Source organism: Stenella coeruleoalba (assembly GCF_951394435.1).
Source record: "Stenella coeruleoalba genome assembly, chromosome: 11".
Lineage (NCBI taxonomy): Eukaryota > Metazoa > Chordata > Mammalia > Artiodactyla > Delphinidae > Stenella > Stenella coeruleoalba.
This window is the reverse complement of record NC_137157.1, coordinates 59,342,435-59,363,923: the sequence shown is the minus strand read 5'-3', so window position 1 is coordinate 59,363,923 and position 21,489 is coordinate 59,342,435. Positions and strand designations below refer to the sequence as shown.

General features: G+C 47.3%; 1 protein-coding gene across 4 annotated transcripts in view; it reads left to right on the top strand.

Moving 5' to 3' along the window:
* The window catches only part of NCKAP1L (NCK associated protein 1 like), a 58,462-nt gene extending 37,540 nt beyond the window's left edge, over positions 1 to 20,922 (top strand). For 3 of the 4 annotated variants that reach the window (XM_079937229.1, XM_079937228.1, XM_079937226.1), the window contains 11 exons: positions 3,285 to 3,503; positions 5,018 to 5,148; positions 7,605 to 7,702; positions 7,835 to 7,928; positions 8,080 to 8,162; positions 8,458 to 8,538; positions 11,914 to 12,007; positions 12,915 to 13,031; positions 13,365 to 13,474; positions 15,509 to 15,598; positions 19,484 to 20,922. In XM_079937229.1, coding sequence (XP_079793355.1) covers positions 3,285 to 3,503; positions 5,018 to 5,148; positions 7,605 to 7,702; positions 7,835 to 7,928; positions 8,080 to 8,162; positions 8,458 to 8,538; positions 11,914 to 12,007; positions 12,915 to 13,031; positions 13,365 to 13,474; positions 15,509 to 15,598; positions 19,484 to 19,615 — 1,249 coding nt within the window. In that variant the 3' untranslated portion in view covers positions 19,616 to 20,922. The remainder of the gene's footprint in view (positions 1 to 3,284; positions 3,504 to 5,017; positions 5,149 to 7,604; positions 7,703 to 7,834; positions 7,929 to 8,079; positions 8,163 to 8,457; positions 8,539 to 11,913; positions 12,008 to 12,914; positions 13,032 to 13,364; positions 13,475 to 15,508; positions 15,599 to 19,483) is intronic. The other variant, XM_079937227.1, reaches the window with a different exon arrangement.
* Positions 20,923 to 21,489: the final 567 nt, after the last annotated feature.

The window sequence follows — 21,489 nt, the reverse complement described above, 5'->3', positions numbered from 1 at the left end:
ACTCTTTTGTTGTCTTCTGTTTGCTTAGTATGGTCGTTCTCAAAGCTGGGTTCCATTAGATCCATCTTGGTGGTCATTCTGATGCAGTCAATCTGGCATAGGTTCCAAGCATCTCTATTAAAAATAAATAAAAGAACCCAGACTTCCCTGGTGGCGCAGTGGTTAAGAATCTGCCTGCCAATGCAGGGGACACGGGTTTGATCCCTGGTCTAGGAAGATCCCACATGCTGCAGAGCAACTAAGCCCGTGTGCCGCAACTACTGAGCCTGTGCTCTAGAGCCTGCGAGCCACAACTACTGAGCCCGTGTGCACAACTACTGAAGCCCGTGTGCCTAGTGCCCATGCTCCGCAACAAGAGAAGCCACCACAATGAGAAACCCATGCACTGCAACGAAGAGTAGCCTCTGCTCGCCGCAACTAGAGAAAGCCCACGCGCAGTAACAAAGACCCAATGCAGCCAAAAACAAACAGACAAACAAACAAATAAAAGAACCCCAAACCTTTATAGGTTCCTTTTTTTTTTTTAAGATTCATTTTATTATTTATTTATTTACTTATTTTATTTATTTATTTATTTATTTTTTACTTATTTTATTTTTGGCTGCGTCGGGTCTTAGTTGCAGCATGCTGGATCTTCGCTGAGACGTGTGGGATCTTTCGTTGCAGCACGTGAGCTTCTCTCTAGTTGTGGTGTGCGGGCTCCAGGGCACGTGGACTCCATAGATGTGGCTTACGGGTTCCAGAGCGCATGGACTCTGTAGTTTGTGGCACACAGGCTCTCTAGTTGAGGCGCTCAAGCTTAGTAGTTGTGGTGCACGGGCTTAGTTGCCCCACGACATGTGGGATCTTAGTTCCCTGACCAGGGATCGAACCCATGTCCCCTGAATTGTAAGGCGGATTCTTTACCACTGGACCACCAGGGAAGTCCCTCTATAGGTGGTTTTGTTGAACAACCAGAACTGGTCATCACTGGTTTAGTAGGGTGACTGGGGCCTTTGCAGTCAGCAGATCTGTGTCGATGCTGTTAGCTAAGACATCAGAGCAGGTTATCTAACTTGTTTGAGCCTTAATTTCCTACCCTATAGAGTAAGGATAATGATCTTTACCTTATAATGAGAATTACCTGTAACTGAGAATTGGTAGAGAATTAAAGATAATAATGAGTGACATATATAGGCCTCAACAAAATAAATTCCCTTCCTTCCACTTTGCCTCTCATTCTGTTGCTCCCTGAAGCTGCAGGAACATTCCTTATATTCAAATTGGGCACTATAGTAGGCAAATTAGGGGAGTGAGGGGAAAAATTTTTTATGAATAATCTCCTAGTCTTCTGTGTTTCATTTTGCAATACGTAGTATATTTACTCATTCACTTAACAAGTATTTATTGAACATCTATTGTGTGTCATCAGTGTTCTCAAAGCTGTTAATACAGCAGTATACAAAAGAAATAAAGACTCCTGGCCACTTAAAGCTTACCTTCTAGCGGGAGAGACAAGCAAAATAAGAACGTAGGGTATATGGTAGATTAGAAAATAAGTGCTAAGCAGAAAGTTTAAAGCAGGAAAAGGAGATGGGAAGTGTGTAGTGGTGGTGGTGGTGAAATTTTACATAGGGTGGCCAGGGAAGGCCTGCTTGAGAAAGTGACATTTGAGTGAACTCCTGAAGGAATTGAGGAAGCCAAGTGGGTGACTATCTGGGGAAAGGACATTCTGGGCGGAGGAAACAGCAAGTGCGAAGGTTCTGAGGTGGGAACATGCCTGGTGTGTTCAGGGAACAAGGAGACCAGTATGAGCCAGGGGGAGACTGGTAGGACGTGAGGTCAGAGAGGCTGGAGGAGTGGCAGACTGACGGTTCAGGTGGCTCTATGCCATCGTAAGCATTTTGGCTTTGATCCTGAGTGAGACGGGGAGCCTAGGCATGGTTTGAACAGAGCAGGAACATGATTTCATTCAACATTTCAGTAGGTTCACTCTGTCTGCACTAGGGGGGCCAAGGACAGGAGTAGGGAGAACAGTTAGGAGTCTGTGCCTTGACTGTAGGAGATGCAGGCTAATTTTTCAATTAGTTTTTTGCTTGGGTGACAGTAAAATTAGTTTGTTTTCATTCCGTACACTTTAGCTATATGGAAGGAAGTGTCTCAGGTGCATGTAAAATGTCAAGAAGATGACAATTTGATGATCATCCATGTGTAAAGCTTCAGAAGCTGGCAATGGTTTCTAGGCCCTGGAGCAGCATGTCACTGGCATCATTGTTCCTAAAGCCTGGAAGTTGGCCTAAAGGTTTGGCCTCAATGAAAACTCTAAAATAGATTAGGCTTGCCTCCCATCTGTCCCTTCCGTAGTATTTTTCCTCAAGTGGTACCTCTTCTCTTTTCCTTTTCATCTGGGGAGTAGGCCCTCCTGTTCCCTTCCCCTCCCCTGCCATAAAGTTTTCCAAAAACACAGAACAAACAAAAAACGCCCAAACATCTGTGGCTTTAGGGAGAACCTGATGGACTCTTTCATACTGATGTGCAGATGACTGACGAAAGCTTGTGTTGGCAAAGTCTAATGTTCCTCTTTCCCCTACTGTTTACATTTTAACAAGGAAGAAAGCCTCAGGCAGAGGACTGACTCTAACTGTGAATTCTCAGGTTCCTGGGGAAGGTATTTTGGAAGGGGCTGGGAGTCCAGTGAGGAGGGGTGTTCCTGGTGTGCCCCTAAAATAATAGTGTGAACAGTTATTCTACCTTCTCTAAGGTTGGCTATAGATGTGTGCCAACCAAGTGTACCCTCTCTCCACCTGGCATCCCGTGGCCACTTGGGATTGCACTGCACCTCTAAGGATTTCTGGGTGTGGTTTTCCATTTCTGACAGTCATTGGAACTAATTCTTTCTGAGGAGAAAAGACAAATGCTGGCCCTGAGAATGCAGGAGGTTGTAAGCAAGCACGTACTGTTAGATGGCATTTGGGAGCCCAGGTCTTTTACCACCTGATTTAATTTCTCCAGAGGAGGCAGAAGAGCATGGTGATTGAGAATCAAATGTTATTTGATTCAGGTCCCAGCTTTGCCACTTGCTAGCTGTGTGGTCTTCACAGACCACCACAGCTGTGTGGTCTGTCTCAGTTTCTTCATCCGTAAAATGGGGATAATAATTGTACCTACCTTATTGGGTTGCTGTGAGATTTGCATGAGATAATGCGTGTAGTTAGATCATAGTACAGCACGCAGAACACAGTATAAATGTGATAACTGTTACTATGTTTGTCATTATGATTGTGATTATGGTTTTTGTCACCTAGAGCCATTGTGTGGCTGGCTGGCTACAATGCCACAACCCAGGAGATCGCCAGGCCTTCTGAGCTCTTGGTAGGAGTCAAAGCGTACATCGGTTTCATAAAGTCACTGGCCCAGTTTTTGGGTGCAGATGTGTCCAGAGTCATCCGCAACGCCCTCCTGCAGCAGACGCAGCCACTGGACTCGTGTGGGGAACAGACTATCACCACTCTGTACACAAATTGGTCAGTGTTGCTTATCCTCTCTCGCTGCCTTGCTTCTTTGTTAGCACTTTTTCCTTTATGCAGTAGGACCTCGGGACCAGGCATTTTAGCTCCTAGGGTCATAGACCCCCAAACAGAAGCCTGTTTCTGCCCGAGGACTGGAGCTGTAAGCTGGGGCAAACTCAGATCCCCTCTGTCCACCATGAGGTCTCTTTCTAAGCTTCCATGTAACATCCATTGATCTACTCTGTAACAATTTGACCCTTTTCCTCTTAATCTGCCGTTCTTAACCTTCCTTTTCTGGATTCTTACTGTTTTCATTTCAAATGATCTCTCTTCCTCTTTCTGAAGTTCTTTTTTATTTCTCTCTTTGTCCAGTTTCTCCCCCTGGAGACCATTCTGTCTCACACCATCTCTCCGGAGCACTGCCTCCTTACCTCCCGACATGACCGTGTCGCGTCTAGTAGATTGCTCTTCATAGCGAAAGGGGCCTCCTCCTCCAGACTGGAGGAGGCAGGGGTCAGCAGTATTTCCTTTGAGGGTTAAGGATGGAGAGGAGCTGGATTCCTACCTCCCTAAGCCACTGGGTGGCGTTCTTAATCCAGTATCAGCTCGGCAGGAGCCCGCCCGGCTGCAAAGAACCCCCTGAGGAGGGAGAAAGACTGAGACAAGGTTTACAATAAAATGCCAACAGGGGCCTGGCAGGTAAGGTAAATGGGTGTTGTGGGCTAGGTGGGGACTTTGAGTAGTTGGAGAGGGCATGCCCCTCTGAAAGGCGACGGCCACCACTTAGCCCCATCTGATCGTTGCCCCACTAAATCCATATTTTAATGTAAAATCTCTCAGTTTCAAAAACTTGACAACTGATTCAACTTAAAAGAGAAAAACCTCACGTTTGAGTGCTGGTTTTGACCTACCCGTGGTTAGCTTGTGACTTTTGTAAGACCTAGGCCCGGAGCTCGTGCCTGGGTGAGTGGCAGGCATTGCCACGCCCTCTCCTGACACTGGCTGGAGGCCTTCTCAGCTTGCCCGGAGGTCAGGAGGGCATATTTGGAGACTGGATGACAAGTGTTCACGGGGCCTCTCTCTGTCCAGGAGGTTTGACTTGAGACCTGCTTCCAGGGTCCTAGGCCCTTAGTCCAACACTCTCATTGGAGAGGCTGAGGCTAAGTATATTTCAGAGGAGCCCAATTAGTAGGAATTTTTGTCTTGTCAGCTTAGGCTTGTCTCACCTGACAGAGGAAGGCCAAGGGTGAGGGGCATGCAGTAGCTGGTAAAGGTGGTAGGGCGTGCACACCGTTACGCCTGACAGCACAGCCAAATGCCCTGCAGATTAGAGGCAAAGCGGAACCACGCTACTGCCAGTTGTTCTTGAGCCAACAGCTTGGGGTGTTAATTAGAGTGTTGTACTGTCTTCTTTGAGTCTCTTCTCCCCACCCCAGCCTTTGGTGGAGTTTCTCTTCCTGAGCCCAGTGGTGGTGGTAGGGAGAAAGGATTGAACACTGATCTTCTGTGCTTTCTTGCCAACCTTGTAGGTACCTAGAAAGTCTGCTTAGACAGGCGAGCAGTGGGACCATTATCCTCTCACCAGCCATGCAGGCCTTCATCAGCCTCCCCAGAGACGGGGAGCAGAACTTCAGCGCAGAGGAGTTCTCTGACATCTCTGGTGAGCCCAGAGCCTGGTCTCCTGTCAGGGAGCCGAACCTTTCCCCTCAATACAATATCTTAACCTATGGATCCCATCTAAATTCTCCTACCTTCCCAGAGGCTCATTCTGTACTCTTCTAGATCTCTGCTAGATTCTACCTTAGGGACAGTAAAAAGAGATTTCAAGTGAGACCCAGAACTGAGGAGTGGCTTGGGGGTTGAAGGTGGAGAGGGAAGATGCGGGGAGTTAGGAGCTAGGCAGGGGCACTCAAGTCACTGAAAGGATTTATTCTTCGAAGGGTAGTAAATGGTTATTTTCCATTTCCACAAAGAGTAAAGAGTAGGACATATAATGAGGGGTAAAGGATAAATGTAAGGAGGACATTCTGATGTTTGGAATTATTAAACAGTGGTCTGACATCATGGCATATTCTTCCTGAGGGATAAGTTTTAGAGCCTTAGCTAGTGCTTGGATTGCTGATGTTTAATAATGATGATGAGCTAATGGATGACATTTAGTGTGGGCTTGGCTCTAAATGTTCACATGTATTTAACTCCTTTACTCCTCACAGCAGCCTTGAGGTAGGTACTCTTATTACCCCCATTTTACAGATGAGGACACTGAGACACAGAGAGGTTAAGGAGCTTGATTAAGGTCATACATCATTCATAGATGGTAGAACTGGGATTTCAACTCAAGGCAGTCAAATTCCAGAGCCTGGGTGCTTAGTCACTATGTCACGCTGCTTCCCAGTGTATAGAAGCGCTTTTGTGTCTCAAGGCAGGCAGATGAGGAGTGTGTCGTGAATGAGTTGGGAAGTTATTCTCTTTTTAAAGAGGGCTTGAAGCCATGCAGATCCTTTTTAATAGATTTGTTTTACTGACTGACTGATTCATGAACTATCCTACTGCTTCCTCCTTCCTCTCACCTCCATGTAAATCATGGACCCCGCGTGGTATCTGAGACAGGTAGGAGATGTTTCAATGACCCTGCCCTCTCCATTCTTCCCCTTCCTTGGGGGGTGTTATGAAAGTCAGAGTATACAGTTCTGTTTTCCAGCTCTGCCTTCTTCTTACCCTCATACTGACTCCATCAGTGAGCTGACCCTACCCTTTACCTGTTGGAGGCTTCAGATGTCCCCTTCTTATCAGCTCCTCCCACAGACTGTAGGCAGCATCTAAAATCAGCTTTAGGTCTCTCTGACAACTGACGAGCCGCAGGAGGTAATGCTGATTCCCCCTTCTACCACCCCCACCCCAATTTCCCTGGGTTACCATGGTGATGGGGCAATGCTGCTGCAAAAATAGATAGATGGATAGAGAAGGATGCCCTAGGGTTACTAGCCTAGAGAGGACCAGAGTAAGGAGAGTTGGCAGATCCAAATCAGTAGATCAGTGTGTCTTTTCTCCAGAGAAGGCAGTTCAGCCCCTCTGCCTCTCTGTCAGCCATTTTAGAATTATCTAAGTTGACCAGTTTGGAAATCCTTTTCTAGTTCTCAGCTCAGTTGTTCCTATTGTAAATAGGTGACTAAAAATGTTTAGTATTTATTCCACATGAGGCTCTGTGTCAGCTTCTGTGACCAGTTCCACTTCCTTTGTCAATGGTAGAGGTGGAGATCAACTGGTCCTGCCTTTAAACACTTGAGTGTGGAGCCTTGATTTCCTTTTCCCTCTGAACTCTTGTTAACTATATTAAACTCACCCTTCCTCTACTGGTCTCTTGTTACTTCTGGTCTTTATGGTTTTCTCTGCTGGGACCGCCCATAGCCAAAGGTCATAGCTGGAGCTCTTCCCTGTCTGAATTTGTCACTAGTGTTTCTAACATGGGATTTCCTCAGCCAGGTTTTATTTAATTCACAAAGGGCCAGAAGCAGGTTGGGTAGGGAGGGATAAGGTAATGGGGCAGACTTGAGGGAAGAAGAATTTAGGGGAAAAGACAACTGGGAGTCTGGGGATGTGTACTGATTATGCTATCATATCAACTCTGGGAGGTATTCAGAGTGGATATTAATTTCTTCATTTTACAGAGAAGTGAACTGAGGCTCAGAGAGGAGCTTAACATGTGATAAAGCTAGTGCAGCTAGTCCAGCAAGAGTAAAGTCCAGGGCCATGTAAAGGGACTGGTCCAGCAAGAGTAAAGTCCAGGGCCATGTAAAGGGACTGGTCCAGCAAGAGTAAAGTCCAGGGCCATGTAAAGGGACTGGGAAAGTCTAGATTCTTATGGGAATGAAAAGTAAATAGTTATCATTTGTGGTACGTCTTGGTGTGGGTACCAGTGGGGAGAGGGTAAATTGTCCCACAGGCAGGCCAGACCTCTCACCTGAATACAGGATTTCAGGCTACGTTTGCTCTCCAACTTCCCACTTCCTTTCCTTGCTGGAAAACACTTAAGGTGTTCACGTTACCCTATAGCTATTGTGCAAACGCACCGGCGTTCTCTGAGTCCCACCTGGGGCCTCTGTGACTCTATTCCAGAGTTGCGGGCTTTGGCTGAACTCCTGGGCCCCTATGGCATGAAGTTCCTGAGTGAAAACCTGATGTGGCATGTGACCTCTCAGATCGTGGAGCTGAAGGTACCGTGGAAGCAAGCCCCCGGGAAGAAGGTCCAGCCCCCGGGGGAAGAAGGGTAGGGGTAGGAGACTGGGGGGAAGATGTACCATGGGTCTCATCTTTTCGTGCTTAATGGCTCTGTGTCCCGGCCGCAGAAGCTGGTGGTGGAAAACATGGATGTGCTTGTTCAGATCAGATCCAACTTTAGCAAGGCAGACTTGATGGCTTCTCTGCTTCCCCAGCTGATGGGTGAGCACGTCTCCTAAAGGGAGAAGGAACTGTGGGAAAAGCATTGTGGATGACAGGTTTTTGGGGCTCTGGGGCCTAGGCTGGGTCTGAAGAAGCAAAACCGTTGCCATTCTCCTGAGTTCTCTTCTTGAATGCTCTTCTTTCTCCTCAGGGGCTGATAATGTACTGAAGCGTATGACCATCATTGGAGTTATCCTCAGTTTTAGGGCCATGGCCCAAGAGGGACTTCGGGAGGTGAGCTGGGGGAGAGGGGGCTGCCACAGGATAAAGCCTTGGGTAGGGCTTGTGTGAGAAGTTGTGGAAAGGGTTGGTGAGCATTGAGGAGAACGGAGCTTAATTCGGTAGAGGTCCTGGAAGTTCTTTGAGGCTAGATGAGCTGAAGAAACCTAGACGCGTGAGGAGAGAAGTGGCATGGGAAGCTGGCTAGGTTCTTATCTAAGCTGAGGCCTTTTTTTTGTTTCTTTGTTTCCACCTGTTGGAAGGCATCGGCCACTGTCCCTTGGACTCATTTGTACTCTCTTTCCTCCAGGTTTTCTCCTCCCACTGCCCATTTCTTATGGGTCCCATTGAGTGCCTGAAGGAGTTTGTCACCCCAGACACAGATATCAAGGTATGGGAGAGTGCAAAGTGGAATCTAATTAGGAGATTTTTGTTGTTGAAAATGGATGGAGCTAGGATCTAGTAAGGGAGAGGGGGCTCTGAAGAATACTGCAGGGAGAAGAGCCAGAATTTGAATAGAAACACATTGGGGGAGATTTTTGTGGAGGGAGGGGCGTTGGTCAGGCGAGAGGGTGCACAGCTGGGGAGCCCTGGGGAGATCCTGCGGGGGCTAGGGAAACGTTACTGGAGGGAGAGGAGTAAGTTCTAGGATAGTTTCTACAGCTTTTCTCCTAAGATGTCCAAATTAGATACCCAACTATATGCAGACAAGTCCCCTCTTTAGTCAGGAGCCTGGGTACTTTTTGTAAATTTTTTTTCTTCCATTCCTACCCACCCTGTCTGCCCTCAGATTTTCCGTTCTTTTTCTGGCCTTTTCTTCCTCCTAGTTCTGAAACTTTCTGGTTCCTCTGTGTGTGTGTCACCTGCCTTGGGCCTCATTTCCTCTAGAGATGGGGAAAGGCGGAGGGGACTCTGTAAGCACCCAAGTTAAACATCCATTCCCCCTCCCCCACCTCACGTCAGCTTGCCTGTTGAATCACCTAGAACAAACAAGTATGTTTTGCAGGAAATACAGCTGAAGGCTGGGAACAAGGGCCTTCAAATGCACAGGGCAGGGCACTTCTCTTATAATTGATTCCGTTAACGAGGGAGGTCTGTGAGCAGAGGAAACTGGTTAACAGGAAGTAGTCAGGAAAAAAAAAGAAAACTTAGAGAAAAAAACTTCCTTTACCTTGAGGTCAAAAGAGTTGTGAACATTTCCTCCTCTCTGCCTGAAATCAGATGATGAGGGTCAAGGGGTCACGGGCCCTGAGGGGGTGACATTTCACTGGATTGGCTGCTCCTTCAGGGCAGGTCTTTGGTGTCACGGTGAGCCTGGGGTTCAGGCAGGTGTTGGTGGTGGGGCTGAACTCTCTGGCCTGTCAGGAGTGTGTCTAGCTGGCATCTCCCAGGCAGCTCCGAGCTTTAGGCTCTGCCTGCCTGGGAGAATGAGCAGGTCGGGTGGCGTGGGGGATGACCTGTCCGTCAGAGATTCTGTTACTGCCTCAGAGGGGTGAGAAGATTAGGAGAAGAGAACAGAAGCTCCTTCAATGATCACTTTCTTCCTCCAGAAAACCACAGGTCATGGACCAGGTCCCTGATCTCCTAGGTCATGGGTGCCATGAGCAGGGTTATTTAGTTAGTAGGGAATTTAAATAAAGGGCAGAGCAGAATGTGGCTGAGGTTAACTTTCTGTGTCCAGCACCACAGGCAGTGTGTTTATTGTTATGTCTGTGGGGTTGACACTCTACTTAGTTATCTACTGTTGAAACAGTTATCCTTGTTCTCTCAGAACATTTTCAAGTCTTTTTTTTTTTTTTTAACCTCAAAAGGGGTCTGAGTAATTTGTGGGTGGGTGTTTGGGGCTACATCTTGGGAACCTGATTCTAAGTACACTGAGGGATTCAGGAATCAATCAATCAATATTAACTGAATGCCTTCTATGTGCTTAGCATTGTGTTAAAGCCTAGAGAGGATAAAAGAAATGCAGAGTTCCTGGCTTTGAGAGAAAGGAAGTAGAGCGAAAGGGACAACGGTTATTAGTGTCTTAGTGACTCTGTGAGTCACTAGGTTAGATACTTTACACATGTGGTCTAATTTAATCTTCACAGCAACTTTGTGAGGTAGGTATCATTATCCCACTTTTACAGATGAGAAAATGGAGGCTTGAAGAAGTTAAGTAACTTTTAGCCAAGGTCACACATTTAGTAAGTGGTGGTGCTAGGATCTGAGCCCAGATCTTCTCACTCCAAAGCCTTTTTCTCCCCTCTCTATGCCATGAGGTTAAAAAAAAAAAAATTGTAATCTAGTTGATGAGATAAGCCATACGTCTCACCTCCAATCTGAAAAGAAAACTGATGATACCAGGTGCTGTGTGTGACCACTGTGAAGTAAGTGGCACCAGGTTAAGGAGGGAGAGATGAGCTTGGGCTGAGGTCAGCAGGGAGGGCGCCATAGAGAATATGAGATTGAGTTAGGCCTCAAGGGTGGGTGTCACTTAGATATAAGTAGAGGAGAGGTAAATAGGAAAAACTCTAGACTTTTTTCCTTCCTATGTAGGGAAAAACCCAGTTCTTTCCTGCGTGTTTCTCTCCTGTGAGTCTTCTTTCCTCTCACACAGAACACTTCACTTCTGACACTTCTGGTCACCAAATGTGTGGAGGTTTTTCCCCCACCAAATCTCTGTGACACCAGTTGGGTGTCCTGAGACTTAATTCTGACACTATCTACCTGGAGATAGTGTCAGATCACACAGGTTAAGGGTTCACTCGCACAAGTCTGCACCTACTCCCCGCTTCAGAAGCCAGTTGCAAACCTGAGTTGTCACCTGTGCTTCTGACCAACCGGCTGTAGGTCGGAGGTTCCAATATCCCCCTCCTTATTTTCCATTAATTTGCTAGAGTGGCTCACAGAACTCAGGGAAACACATCTACCAGTTTATTAAAGGATGTGATAAAGGATATAAGATAAACAGCCAGATGGAGAGATACGTGGGGCGAGGTCTGGGAGGATCCTGAGGGCCGGAGCTTCTGTCCCCGTGGAGTTGGGCTGCATCACCCTCCTGGTCCGTGGATGTGTCCTCAACCTGGAGGCTCTCTGAACTCCGTCCTGTTGGGGTTTTATGGAGGCTTCTTCACGTAGGCATGATCAATTATTAACCCTATATCCAGGCCCGCTCCCCTCTCTGGAGCAGTGGGGGTGTGGTGCGGCTGGAAATTCCCAACTTCTACCCAAGCGTGGTCTTTCTGGGGAGCAGCCGCCTCCGGGAGCTGTTCGGGAGCACACCCAGAGCTGCCACATAAGACCAAAAAAATGTTCCTAGTGCTTTTATCACTTAGGGAATTACAAGGGTTTTAGGAGCCCTGTGTCAGGAACCAGGGGCAGGGACCAATATATATATTTTCTATCATCTCTCAAGAAGAAAGGACACTCTAGAAGAGGGAAGCACATGAACCGAAGCATGCAAGTAAGAAAGTAAGTTGTAGCTTGGAGACAGTGAATAAATTACCCTGGCTGCATTGACTGTAGGAAGCATTTGAGGAAATAAGGTTGAAAAAATAAATTTGTATTGTGGAGAATCTGAATGCCAAGCTAAAGCACTGGATTTTTTTTTTTTTTTCCTCTTTCCCCTGTAGGTTAGGGAGATCTATGAAAGGAATACGCAGCAAAGATGATAGTACACCAAAAGTTTAGAATCTGTGATCCAGGAGTCTTGACTGCCTGTAGCTTCTGTCAAGCACTTCTCTCCAGGGGATACCCTCCAGAATGTTGTTTTCTTCTCTACCAGGTGACCCTGAGTGTCTTTGAGCTAGCATCTGCTGCAGGGGTGGGCTGTGACATTGACCCAGCTCTGGTGGCTGCCATTGCCAATCTGAAAACTGGTAAGATTGGGGAAAGGGGGCAACGGAGGGCTTGGGCCCTATTTTGGGGTGGAAAAATGTCAGTCTCAAAGAAACCTTTATTTAGGGTTGTGAATTCAGAGGTTATAAACTGGGAGCTAAGGAAAGACTTAAAGCATAGTCTCTAATTCCCAGAAAATACTTCCACAGGCAATTTAGATTTCTAGTCAGGTTCTAACCAGTTGATCTGTCAATCAGCTAAAAAGTATTAAGTGAGAGTCTGGTACTCAGCAAGTGCTCAAAGGAACTTACAATCTGGTTGGGGAAATAAGAGTAATGCAGATGAAACGATGAGCGAACAATACACAGTAGACGTGAATTCGTACTAGGTTGTGTGGTATAGCATCCAAGTTGCCCAGAATGATCTTGTGCTCCCCCTCCCCTATAATCACCTTGACACCATGCACTTCCTCCCCTGGACTCACACTTGTCTCTTATATTTCCATTACACATTTCCTCGGATTAGCACATTCATACTTGTACACACTCAGAATAGGATGGAATCAGGGGGCTGGTAGTAAGCCCTTTTAAAATTGCCAGACTGGCTCTCCCTCTTCTCTCTCGGTTTTGGTGAGACTCTTTCCTCTCCTTCCTGCCTCTGCACCCCATCAGGTAGCTGACAGAGTGCCCTCAAACTGCGTGTCAGCAGAGCCCTTTGCCAAGAGCTGTGCTCAGTCACCAGGGGAAGCCTCCAGGACTCAGGCCTCTCACTATCAGTGGAGGCTAGTACTGTCCCCTGCAGCAGTAATGACTTGCCTATAGTGCTCTACAAATTATTTTCACAGATATTTCTCATGTGATCCTCCTAGTAATTCGGTGAAGTAGGACCCCCTGGAAGAAAACTCCTGTTTGCTGACCTTACTCTCTTTTCCTTTTTCCTTCTTTCCAGATACGTCATCCCCTGAGGAAGAATATAAGGTGGCCTGCCTGCTCTTGATCTTTCTTGCCGTTTCCCTCCCCCTTCTTGCCATGGACCCAGCTTCCTTCTATAGCATTGAGAAGGATGGTAAGTAAGGAGTAGGTTTGAGGAACCAGTGCAGTTTAGGTTAGTGTCCTGGGGTCGGGATATGAGACGGAGACATTTATCTGGAAAACAGAGACTTCTGACTCAGATATAAAGTTCTGTTTCAAAAAGCACTTGAGAATGAACTATTCCTAAAATTCAATTCCAGTGAAATTTCATAGGAATATCCTTCTCCTAATCCTCAAATGCCTTCCAGTCCTTTCGGTGTCAAATAGGGATGGCCCAGCCTGAAAAAATGAGAAGTTACTAGCTGGGGTCGCCTGGGGTGGCTCACTTCCCTTTCCTTTCTCTCCCTCTCTGTCAATAATTACCTAGGTTACAGCAACAATATTCACTGCTTGACCAAAGCCATCATCCAGGTGTCTGCTGCCCTCTTCACCCTCTACAACAAGAACATTGAAACTCACCTCAAGGAATTTCTGGTGGTGAGTGGGTATAGGTTATAAGGAATGGATGATTGCAAAGTCTGGTGGGAATTGGTTTGACTTAAATCCATAGACAGTTATTGTTGAGCAGGTCTTGGAGCCTAACCTCCCATCCTATTCATGAAGTAGTGAGAGGCCACTTTGTGAAAGGCAGGGGTTTCTTCTAGATTCTGTAACAGCTGGTATTTCAGCCTCTGCCCAAATACTTGGAAGGAGCATTGGCCTAAGAGTTAGCAAATCTGAGCTCTAGTTTTGGATCTGCCACTAAGCAGTTGTGTGATCTCTGAAGACCCAAACTTTTGGGTCCTCAGTTTTCCCATTTATTAACTAGAAAGATTAAACTGAATCCATGATTCACTACCTTGGTGTGCATTACATTATCCTGAGGAATTTGTTAAAATACAGATTTCTGATCCTTACACCAGACCTACTGAATTAGAATATTCTAGGGTGAGTCCAGGCCTCTGTTTTTAACAAGGTCTCCAGGAGACCAGATGTACAGTGAAGTTGGAGAGACACTGAGTTTTATCATCTATAAGGCCCTTTCCAACTCTAATACTGATAAAAAGTCAAGCTTTTTTCAACTTCTCAAACTTCATTGTAAGTCAGAATCTCCTGGAGAATTTCTGATTCCGTGGATTAGAGGTGGGGCTGGAAAATTTGCATTTTCAACAAGTTCCGGGAAATGTTGGTGCTGCCCATCCTGTGATCTCACTTTGAGAATCACTGGTCTAGATTTCTAGGGACTGGAACTTACAGTCAAGCAGCTGATTTTACTATAGGTTATGGCCAGTTTGTTTGAAAAAAATTGTTAAAATAGTTTTTAGCCGAAGTTTGACTCCCTGTAGCTATCATTATTGATCTAAGTTTTGCCTCTGGAAAATCACAGAATAAGTAATCTCTTTCCTTTGTTCAAAGAGGCCCCAGAGCTCCCCATTCTAAATACTCCATGTAGGAATCCCATCCATACACCTCTGAAACATGGTCCAGCACCCACTGCCTGCTGGAGCATTCTCAGCAATAGGGAGCTTATTCTCTTGCAAAGCACGGTCCTGATTTAAAAACTAGGTCCTTATCTGTCTCTTTTTAGGAGGAAGCAGTAGATCATATGCTCTAGGGAATCACACTCTTGTCCTGAGACTTCTCTGTCAGGGACTTCTGTCAGGGACTTGGAAGCTTAGTGAGAGGGCCTCTATTTAAACTGGGACAACAGGCCACACAAAATGGGCTCTGAGCATCTTGGATAGAAAGAGGAGTCACACCAGATCTCTAAGATGGGGTGAGAAGGGAATCACCCCCCGCCTTTCCCCTTTTACCCTCTTTGTTTGCTGAGTACAGGTAACCTGGGCCTGGGATGCAATTAGTGACATATCTTTCTCCCTCTTTGATCTGTTGGGGGCCTGAAGGTGAACGAAGAGGACAGCCATTCGGGAGCTGACAGGAGGAGAATACCAAGAGCGCTGTGTCTGAATCAGAGGCCCAGCCCTGTCTCTGGTCGGGTGGGGAGTCAGCTGTAAACGGTCTGATGACAGTGGTGTCTGGAGGCCGCCTAGGAAAAGAGATTAATCTCCTGGCATACAGTATTACCTGCCTCTGCTGCAGGTTCTTTCTTCGCCCCTTGCAGCCTCTCCTCCAGCAACCTCCTGTTGTCTGCACTGGCTAGTTTAGAGGCAGTGTGCATCTCTGAGACCTGGGGGATTTGCCGCTTGCCCACCCTGAGCCTCCAGGAGCATCCCGGCACTTCTTAACTCACCTCCTAGTCTGAGGCTGTTGTACTCTGACCATAAAAATCTGCTTCCTGGGCTTCCCTGGTGACGCAGTGGTTGAGAGTCCGCCTGCCGATGCAGGGGACGCGGGTTCATGCCCCGGTCCGGGAAGATCCCACATGCCGCGGAGCGGCTGGGCCCGTGAGCCATGGCCGCTGAGCCTGCGCGTCCGGAGCCTGTGCTCTGCACCGGGAGAGGCCACAACAGTGAGAGGCCTGCGTACCGCGAAAAAAAAAAATCTGCTTCCTTACAAGTTCTTCCCTTACAGGTAGCTTCCGTCAGCCTCCTGCAGCTGGGCCAGGAGACTGACAAGCTTAAAACCAGAAATCGGGAATCCATTTCTCTGCTTATGCGCTTGGTATGTATCTGGTGTAAGTTGGTCTTAGAGGAAGGGCCAGAAGGAGGTTCCTCTTTAGGGTCCTTGGCTCCCAGCCATTATTATCACCCAAAAGCATTAACTAAGAACTTAATTCTGCCTGAGGAGGTCTAGGCCTTACGTTCTGGCTAACATTCTAGACTTGTCTTGTAATCCCAAGGTAGTAGAGACTTCGAGGACTTCTCTGCAGGACAGGGTCTTCCCAGCCCCTAGCTAACTGGGCCCCGTTCCCTGCAGTGTTCTTGAGTCTGATGTGGTGGGGCAGCTGTGTCCCTCATCCTTAACTATCTGTCCAGTACATGTTTGGTTTTACTTGACCACTTCCTACCGCTGTATTTCTTGTCCTTAAGAGTACCACGAAGAAGGTGCTGAGTAGCACACAGCTGAACTGGGGGAGGGGGATGGGGGCTCAGAGGAGGGATGGGATTGTAGCTGAAAAGCTGTAAGGCAGGGAGCCAGGTGGGCCATGAATCAGACAGCTCCTGCTGTCTCTTCTGTCTTCCCAAGCTGTGGCCTTTCCCCGACTTTGGCAGAAAGTTCTGGGAACTCTGACCCAGTTAACTTAAAAAAAATCTTTTCCTCTTTGACCCTGTTTCCCTCTTCAACATGTTTACTCTTTTGCTCTAAAGTTTGATTCCCTCGGTTAGTGCTGCACTTAGATGTGGACAGGAGGGGCTCCTGTCCGGGGCCCTGGGTTTAAGTGGCCCCCTCTGGCCTACAGGAAGAGGACATGCCCACCTGGAGCCTGTGCCCCACCTTGAAGCCCCCACTAAAGATTTCTAGGGCCTCAGAATTCTCTGCTAAGCAGCTCCAGCCCACTTGTAGGGCTTGTGCTGAGCTTCTCCAAGTCCATCCTACTGAGGCAGATTGTGCTCTAGAGCCCACGGAATGTATGGCTGGAGTTTAGATGTGCAGACAGGAAGTTTATGTGTGTATACAGATCCCCCAGACTGGGGGTGGGAGGAGAAGGGGGCCAGGCTGGAGGCTGATTCCCTCTCTTCCCCCTATTCTGGTGCAGAACTCTGAGGGGTCTAAGAATTCTTGATTCAAACCTGTCTTCCATGAAATTGTAAAGGTACACTCAGCCCTCCATATCCACAGGTTCTCAGCCATGGATTCAACCAACCATGGATTGAAAATATTAAAAAAAAAATTCCAGGATGTTCCATAAAGCAAAACTTCAGTTTGCCCACACCAGCAACTATTTAAGCATTTACACTGTATTTACAATGGCTTATGCAGCATTTACATTGTATTAGGTATTGTAAGTAATCTAGAGGTGATTTAAGTATATGGGAAGATATTGTAGGTTATATGCAAATACTATGCCATTTTATATAAGTAACTTGGGCATCTACAGATTCTGGTGTCTGAATCCCCTGAATTAGTTCCAGGGCTGGTTCTAGAACAAATCCCCTGCCGGTACCCCATGAATACTGAGAGACGACTACATATTGCAAAGGTCACAAGGAAGAATAGTTTGTCTGATTTATTTAGTCATCTGGTATATGGGCTTCCATTTGTACTCTTGGCCAGGCCGACAAATATTAGGGGCAGGCAAGCCTGGGACTCCCTCTGGGTCTCCTTCTTTAAATACACAGGCATTGAGTGGTGTCTGTGTCTCCGTTTCTCCAGCTTGAAAAAGGCCTAGGCTGGGCTGATTAAGGATTATGATGGAGAAGAGAAGAGAATGGACCTGAGGGGGCGGGGGTGAGGTGAGGGGTGAGAAGGCACAGGAGGCAAAGGAGGGCAGAGGGAAGGCAAGTATAGTATGCTAGGTAGAGCACAGTCTTCAGAGCAGCGGGACCTTGGGCAAGTTAATTAACCTTTCTGAGACTGATTCTTCAGCCATGAAAGTGGTCAATTATCCTTATGATAGAGGGGCAAGGATTCATGAGACGGTATATATAAAAGTGCCTACTACCTAAGAGAGGCTAAATAAATGTTAGTCCCCTCTCTCCACTGCTTAGTTTAGTTTCTGGATGATTTAGGCACGCCTGTTCATTCCCTTGGGCAGTTTTCACCTCTGTGAGGTTGGAGGTGATGCTGTATTGCCGCTCCGTGCCATCTCCTCCCTCTGCTTTGCGTCCCACCCTCCCCCGCCCCAAAGTGTGGGAAGCTGTCTGCCCCTTAAGGCATCACAGGCCTGCAGAGTGGCTGGAACAGAGCTAGGACCAGGCACTTTTTGTAGGAGGGAAGAGACAGAGGGCCTAGCTGCTGCAAAGCAATTTAAATGCAAATGGTTCCACAGAGAATTTGAAATGACTGAGGGGAAGGGGCTGTATTTTGAGTTAAGAGGCTACTCAGGTAGCCCCAAATCCTGGGCAGGCACTTCTGTCTGTGGGGTCTTTCTGTCTTGGCTGTCAAGCCTGGGCAGTGCCCATCCCCACTACTGTCAGATTGTTCCTGGCTTGGGTGTCACGGGGGAAGGAATGACTCTCTCATAGGATCATGGAATCCTAGATGTCAGAACCAGATCAGATGCGGGCAGTTAGTCCAGTCCTCACAATTCATAGGTGAGAGGGAGGGAAAGATGACATCCAAGGTCTCCCCCAGAATACATGGGCAGATTTGGGACTAGAACCCATTGCTTGGCCTTCACTCTAGGGCTGTTTCCGCTACCATGAATTTCCTCCAGTTAGGAGCCCTGTGGTTTTCTGTGCTTAATAGAGCGGAGAATAGAAGTCTTGGGCAAGTGGGTCTTCTTGAAGCCACCACTCATTTCCCTGTACCCAAGGGTCATGTCCTGGAAAAGAGATCCTATCTGTCTCCTGGCTTAAGTTTTGAAAGTCTCGTGTGTAGCAAGAAATTCTTTCTGTCATCCAACCCAAGATCAGAGCTACAGTTTTACGGGCAGATTTCCTTTCCTTCAGCCTGTGGTGTCTGCTCTTCTGAGGCTGTTGTGTGTATTGTGTGCGCATGGTTTGAGAATTGCAGTATCTTACAAATTTTAAAACTTGAAAGGGCTTCAGGGAGAGACACATGTTAGAGTAGAGACGGTAGATTCTCTTCCCTGAGTGAATTTTCAGGACTTGAAACACCAGACATATTGGGAAGGCCCATCTGTGTGAACTGCCAGAGGATATGGGACACTTCTCTCCAGAGTGTGTTTTTAGTCCCATAACCTCTTGGGTGAGGAGAGTACCGAAGGAAAGACACCCTGTTCCTTCCTTAGGGAAGGGGGCCCTCTGGCCCAACGCTAGGCTGTGCTGCTCTTCGCTAATATCTCCCTGCCCCGCTTCCCTCTGTCTTACCCAGGTATCTCCATCTATCATTCTGCTTGGCTCTGCGGGCTGCAGGGGTTACCGCAGCACACAGGCTTCTAATTAAACTAATTAATCATGCCTGCTCCTTCATGCAGCATCCTTACTGTTCCCCAAGCACTGTACTAAGGGAGGGAGGAGACTGAGGCCCAGCCCAAGAGGACCCGTGTGGATTCCAGACCCCTCTTTCTTGGCCTGTAGTGGTAATTGTTTCTTTCTCTGCAGAGCTTTGTCTTTAGCTCTTTTATCCATCTTTACCTGCATCTGTGCTGCCCACCCACGTATGATTTAGCATCCAGAATGGGAGAGAATGGGAGTTTTTCCGTTGCTAGAGAAGTGATTCTTTCCTGCTTTCTTCTTCTGAGCCCTTTATATAACCCTGAGGAGGGGCACAGAGGCCATTATAAGGAGCTGAAGAGGCCACATTGCTTTCCTAGAGTGGAATGAAGTGTGGGAGGAACGGGGGGACAGTGCCTTGGGAACCCCATTCACTTGTAACTCTAAGCACCCCAGAGGGCCCAGGGAACTGAATGAAGAGGAACAGGGTGTCACTGAGGTACGCCCTACCTGGGGTCCTCATCTGTCTTGGCCCTTTCTCTTCCAGGTGGTGGAGGAATCCTCCTTCCTGACTCTGGACATGCTGGAGTCCTGTTTCCCGTATGTCCTGCTTCGAAATGCCTATCGGGAGGTATCCCGGGCCTTCCACCTGAACCGAGTGTCGGCCAGTACCCACTGAAGGGCCCCTTGGACCTGCCTCAGCCCGCGCTGCAGTGGAAACTGTGGCTATTTTCTCAAAGGGTGGGGTCGCTAGAGAGAGGATCAGCCAGAGTTGGTGAAGAGGAATATGGGGGAACAGCCCAGGGCTGAGATATCATAGACAAGTGGGGCCCACTGGGGCGGGGAGTGGAGGATTTTTTATGGAAAAAATTTAGGGGATTGGGGCCACGGGTATGAAGTTTTACAATGAAAAAAACTTGACACACAAGTATGTTTTCTATCTTCTGGGGACTAGAGCTTGAGCTCTGACTGGCATGGGTCTCTTCGACCTTCATCACTATTCTAGGACAATGCTGGCGGGCAGAGATGATCAATCATCATATTAAACCATAATGAGCCTATAATCCTCCCACTGGAGCTGCTTTTGTCTTCTGCACATTCATTAGGACGATTATCTCCTCTCTTCCTCTTCCAAATGTGTTCAGCAAGCGTTCGGCCTGCCCCTACTGCAAAGTAGTAGCAAAGGAGCCCCTTCTTCCCTCGTGGGAGCTCTTGTAGGAGCCGTGAGTCTCTTCCTCTGCTTCCAGCTCTGCGGCCTGCAGGGGCAACGAGGAAGTGCTCTTGAGAGGTTTTCACTGCCCCAAACCCCCCCTCACCTGCCCTACCACACCTTGTAGGTAACCAGTTAAGTCCTCTCATCTGTTGAACTTTAACCCTCCTGCTTTTCCTTGACATCGCCACAACCCAGAGCAGAGGGTCAGTCTAGATTAATTGTAGGTCACAGGACAACTAATTGGACCAGTGTCATGTGAGTTTCCGTCACATAGCATTTGGGGGTATTCTCCCCCCTGTTTGGAGGGACTAACTTAACCCAAATCCCCTTGTCATCCTGGGTACAGCTGTTGCTCCAGGCAGGAATTTCTCTTCTAGATCTTAAATTTCATAGACCTCATTAGGTTACAGGGCCCTGAGAGTAGGTATACTTGAGGGAGTACAAGCTGTTTCAGCTTCGCCCTTTTCTGCACTAATTAGAATTTCAAGTGTCACAAAGCCCAGGGCATTCAAGATAGCACTAAACTAGGTTTAGTTAACTCCGTGGCAGGAAACAGTGGCACCCATCCAGCACTTCTGTGCACCCAGTGCCAGGGAGGACTGGAGCAACAGATCATGTATGTCACAAGTCTAGAGTGGTTGGAATGGGCAAATATAATTAACTAATTGATTAATTAGGGTCATGTCTATACTTCCATGATAAAAGGGAAGCGATTTTTGGTTTTCAGCAAATCCATCGGAGTTCATTAAAGCTATTTGTTAGCTATTTTTAGATATTTGTGTGTTCGATCTTTATTTCTCGAGACCCAGGCTTAGTCAATACTCATTAAACTTGGCAGCCATAATCAATACACAAGTTTTTCTTAGCAACAATTGTCTAGTCTTTAGGATAGAAGCATCAGAGGGTCCTGCTTCGTGCGTCAGCGAATTGTCCTTCTGTGCTATGGAAAGGACATTATGTTCTAAGGAGTGATTTGGGGTCAGGCCTACTGAGACTGAAGGCAAAGTTGATGAGGAAGAGAGAGCTCAGAAATATCTGAGCAACTACCCTTACCCTCTTATATCTCTGCTGGGATCTTCTCGTTGAGGAGCTGGGAGATCCTTTTTCCATATACATGTGGAATCGCTAAGAGGAGCCTCCCAGAGGACAGCAGGACAAGTTGCTGAAGGGGAATAGAGGGTAGACATAATCACTTTTTTTTAAATTAAAATATTTATTGAGATAGTTAATCCACATGCACTTGTAAGAAATAATACAGAGTGATCCTGTGTACCTTTACCAGTTTTCCTCAAAGGTAACATCTTGCAAAATTATACTATGCCATCATAACCAGGATTTTT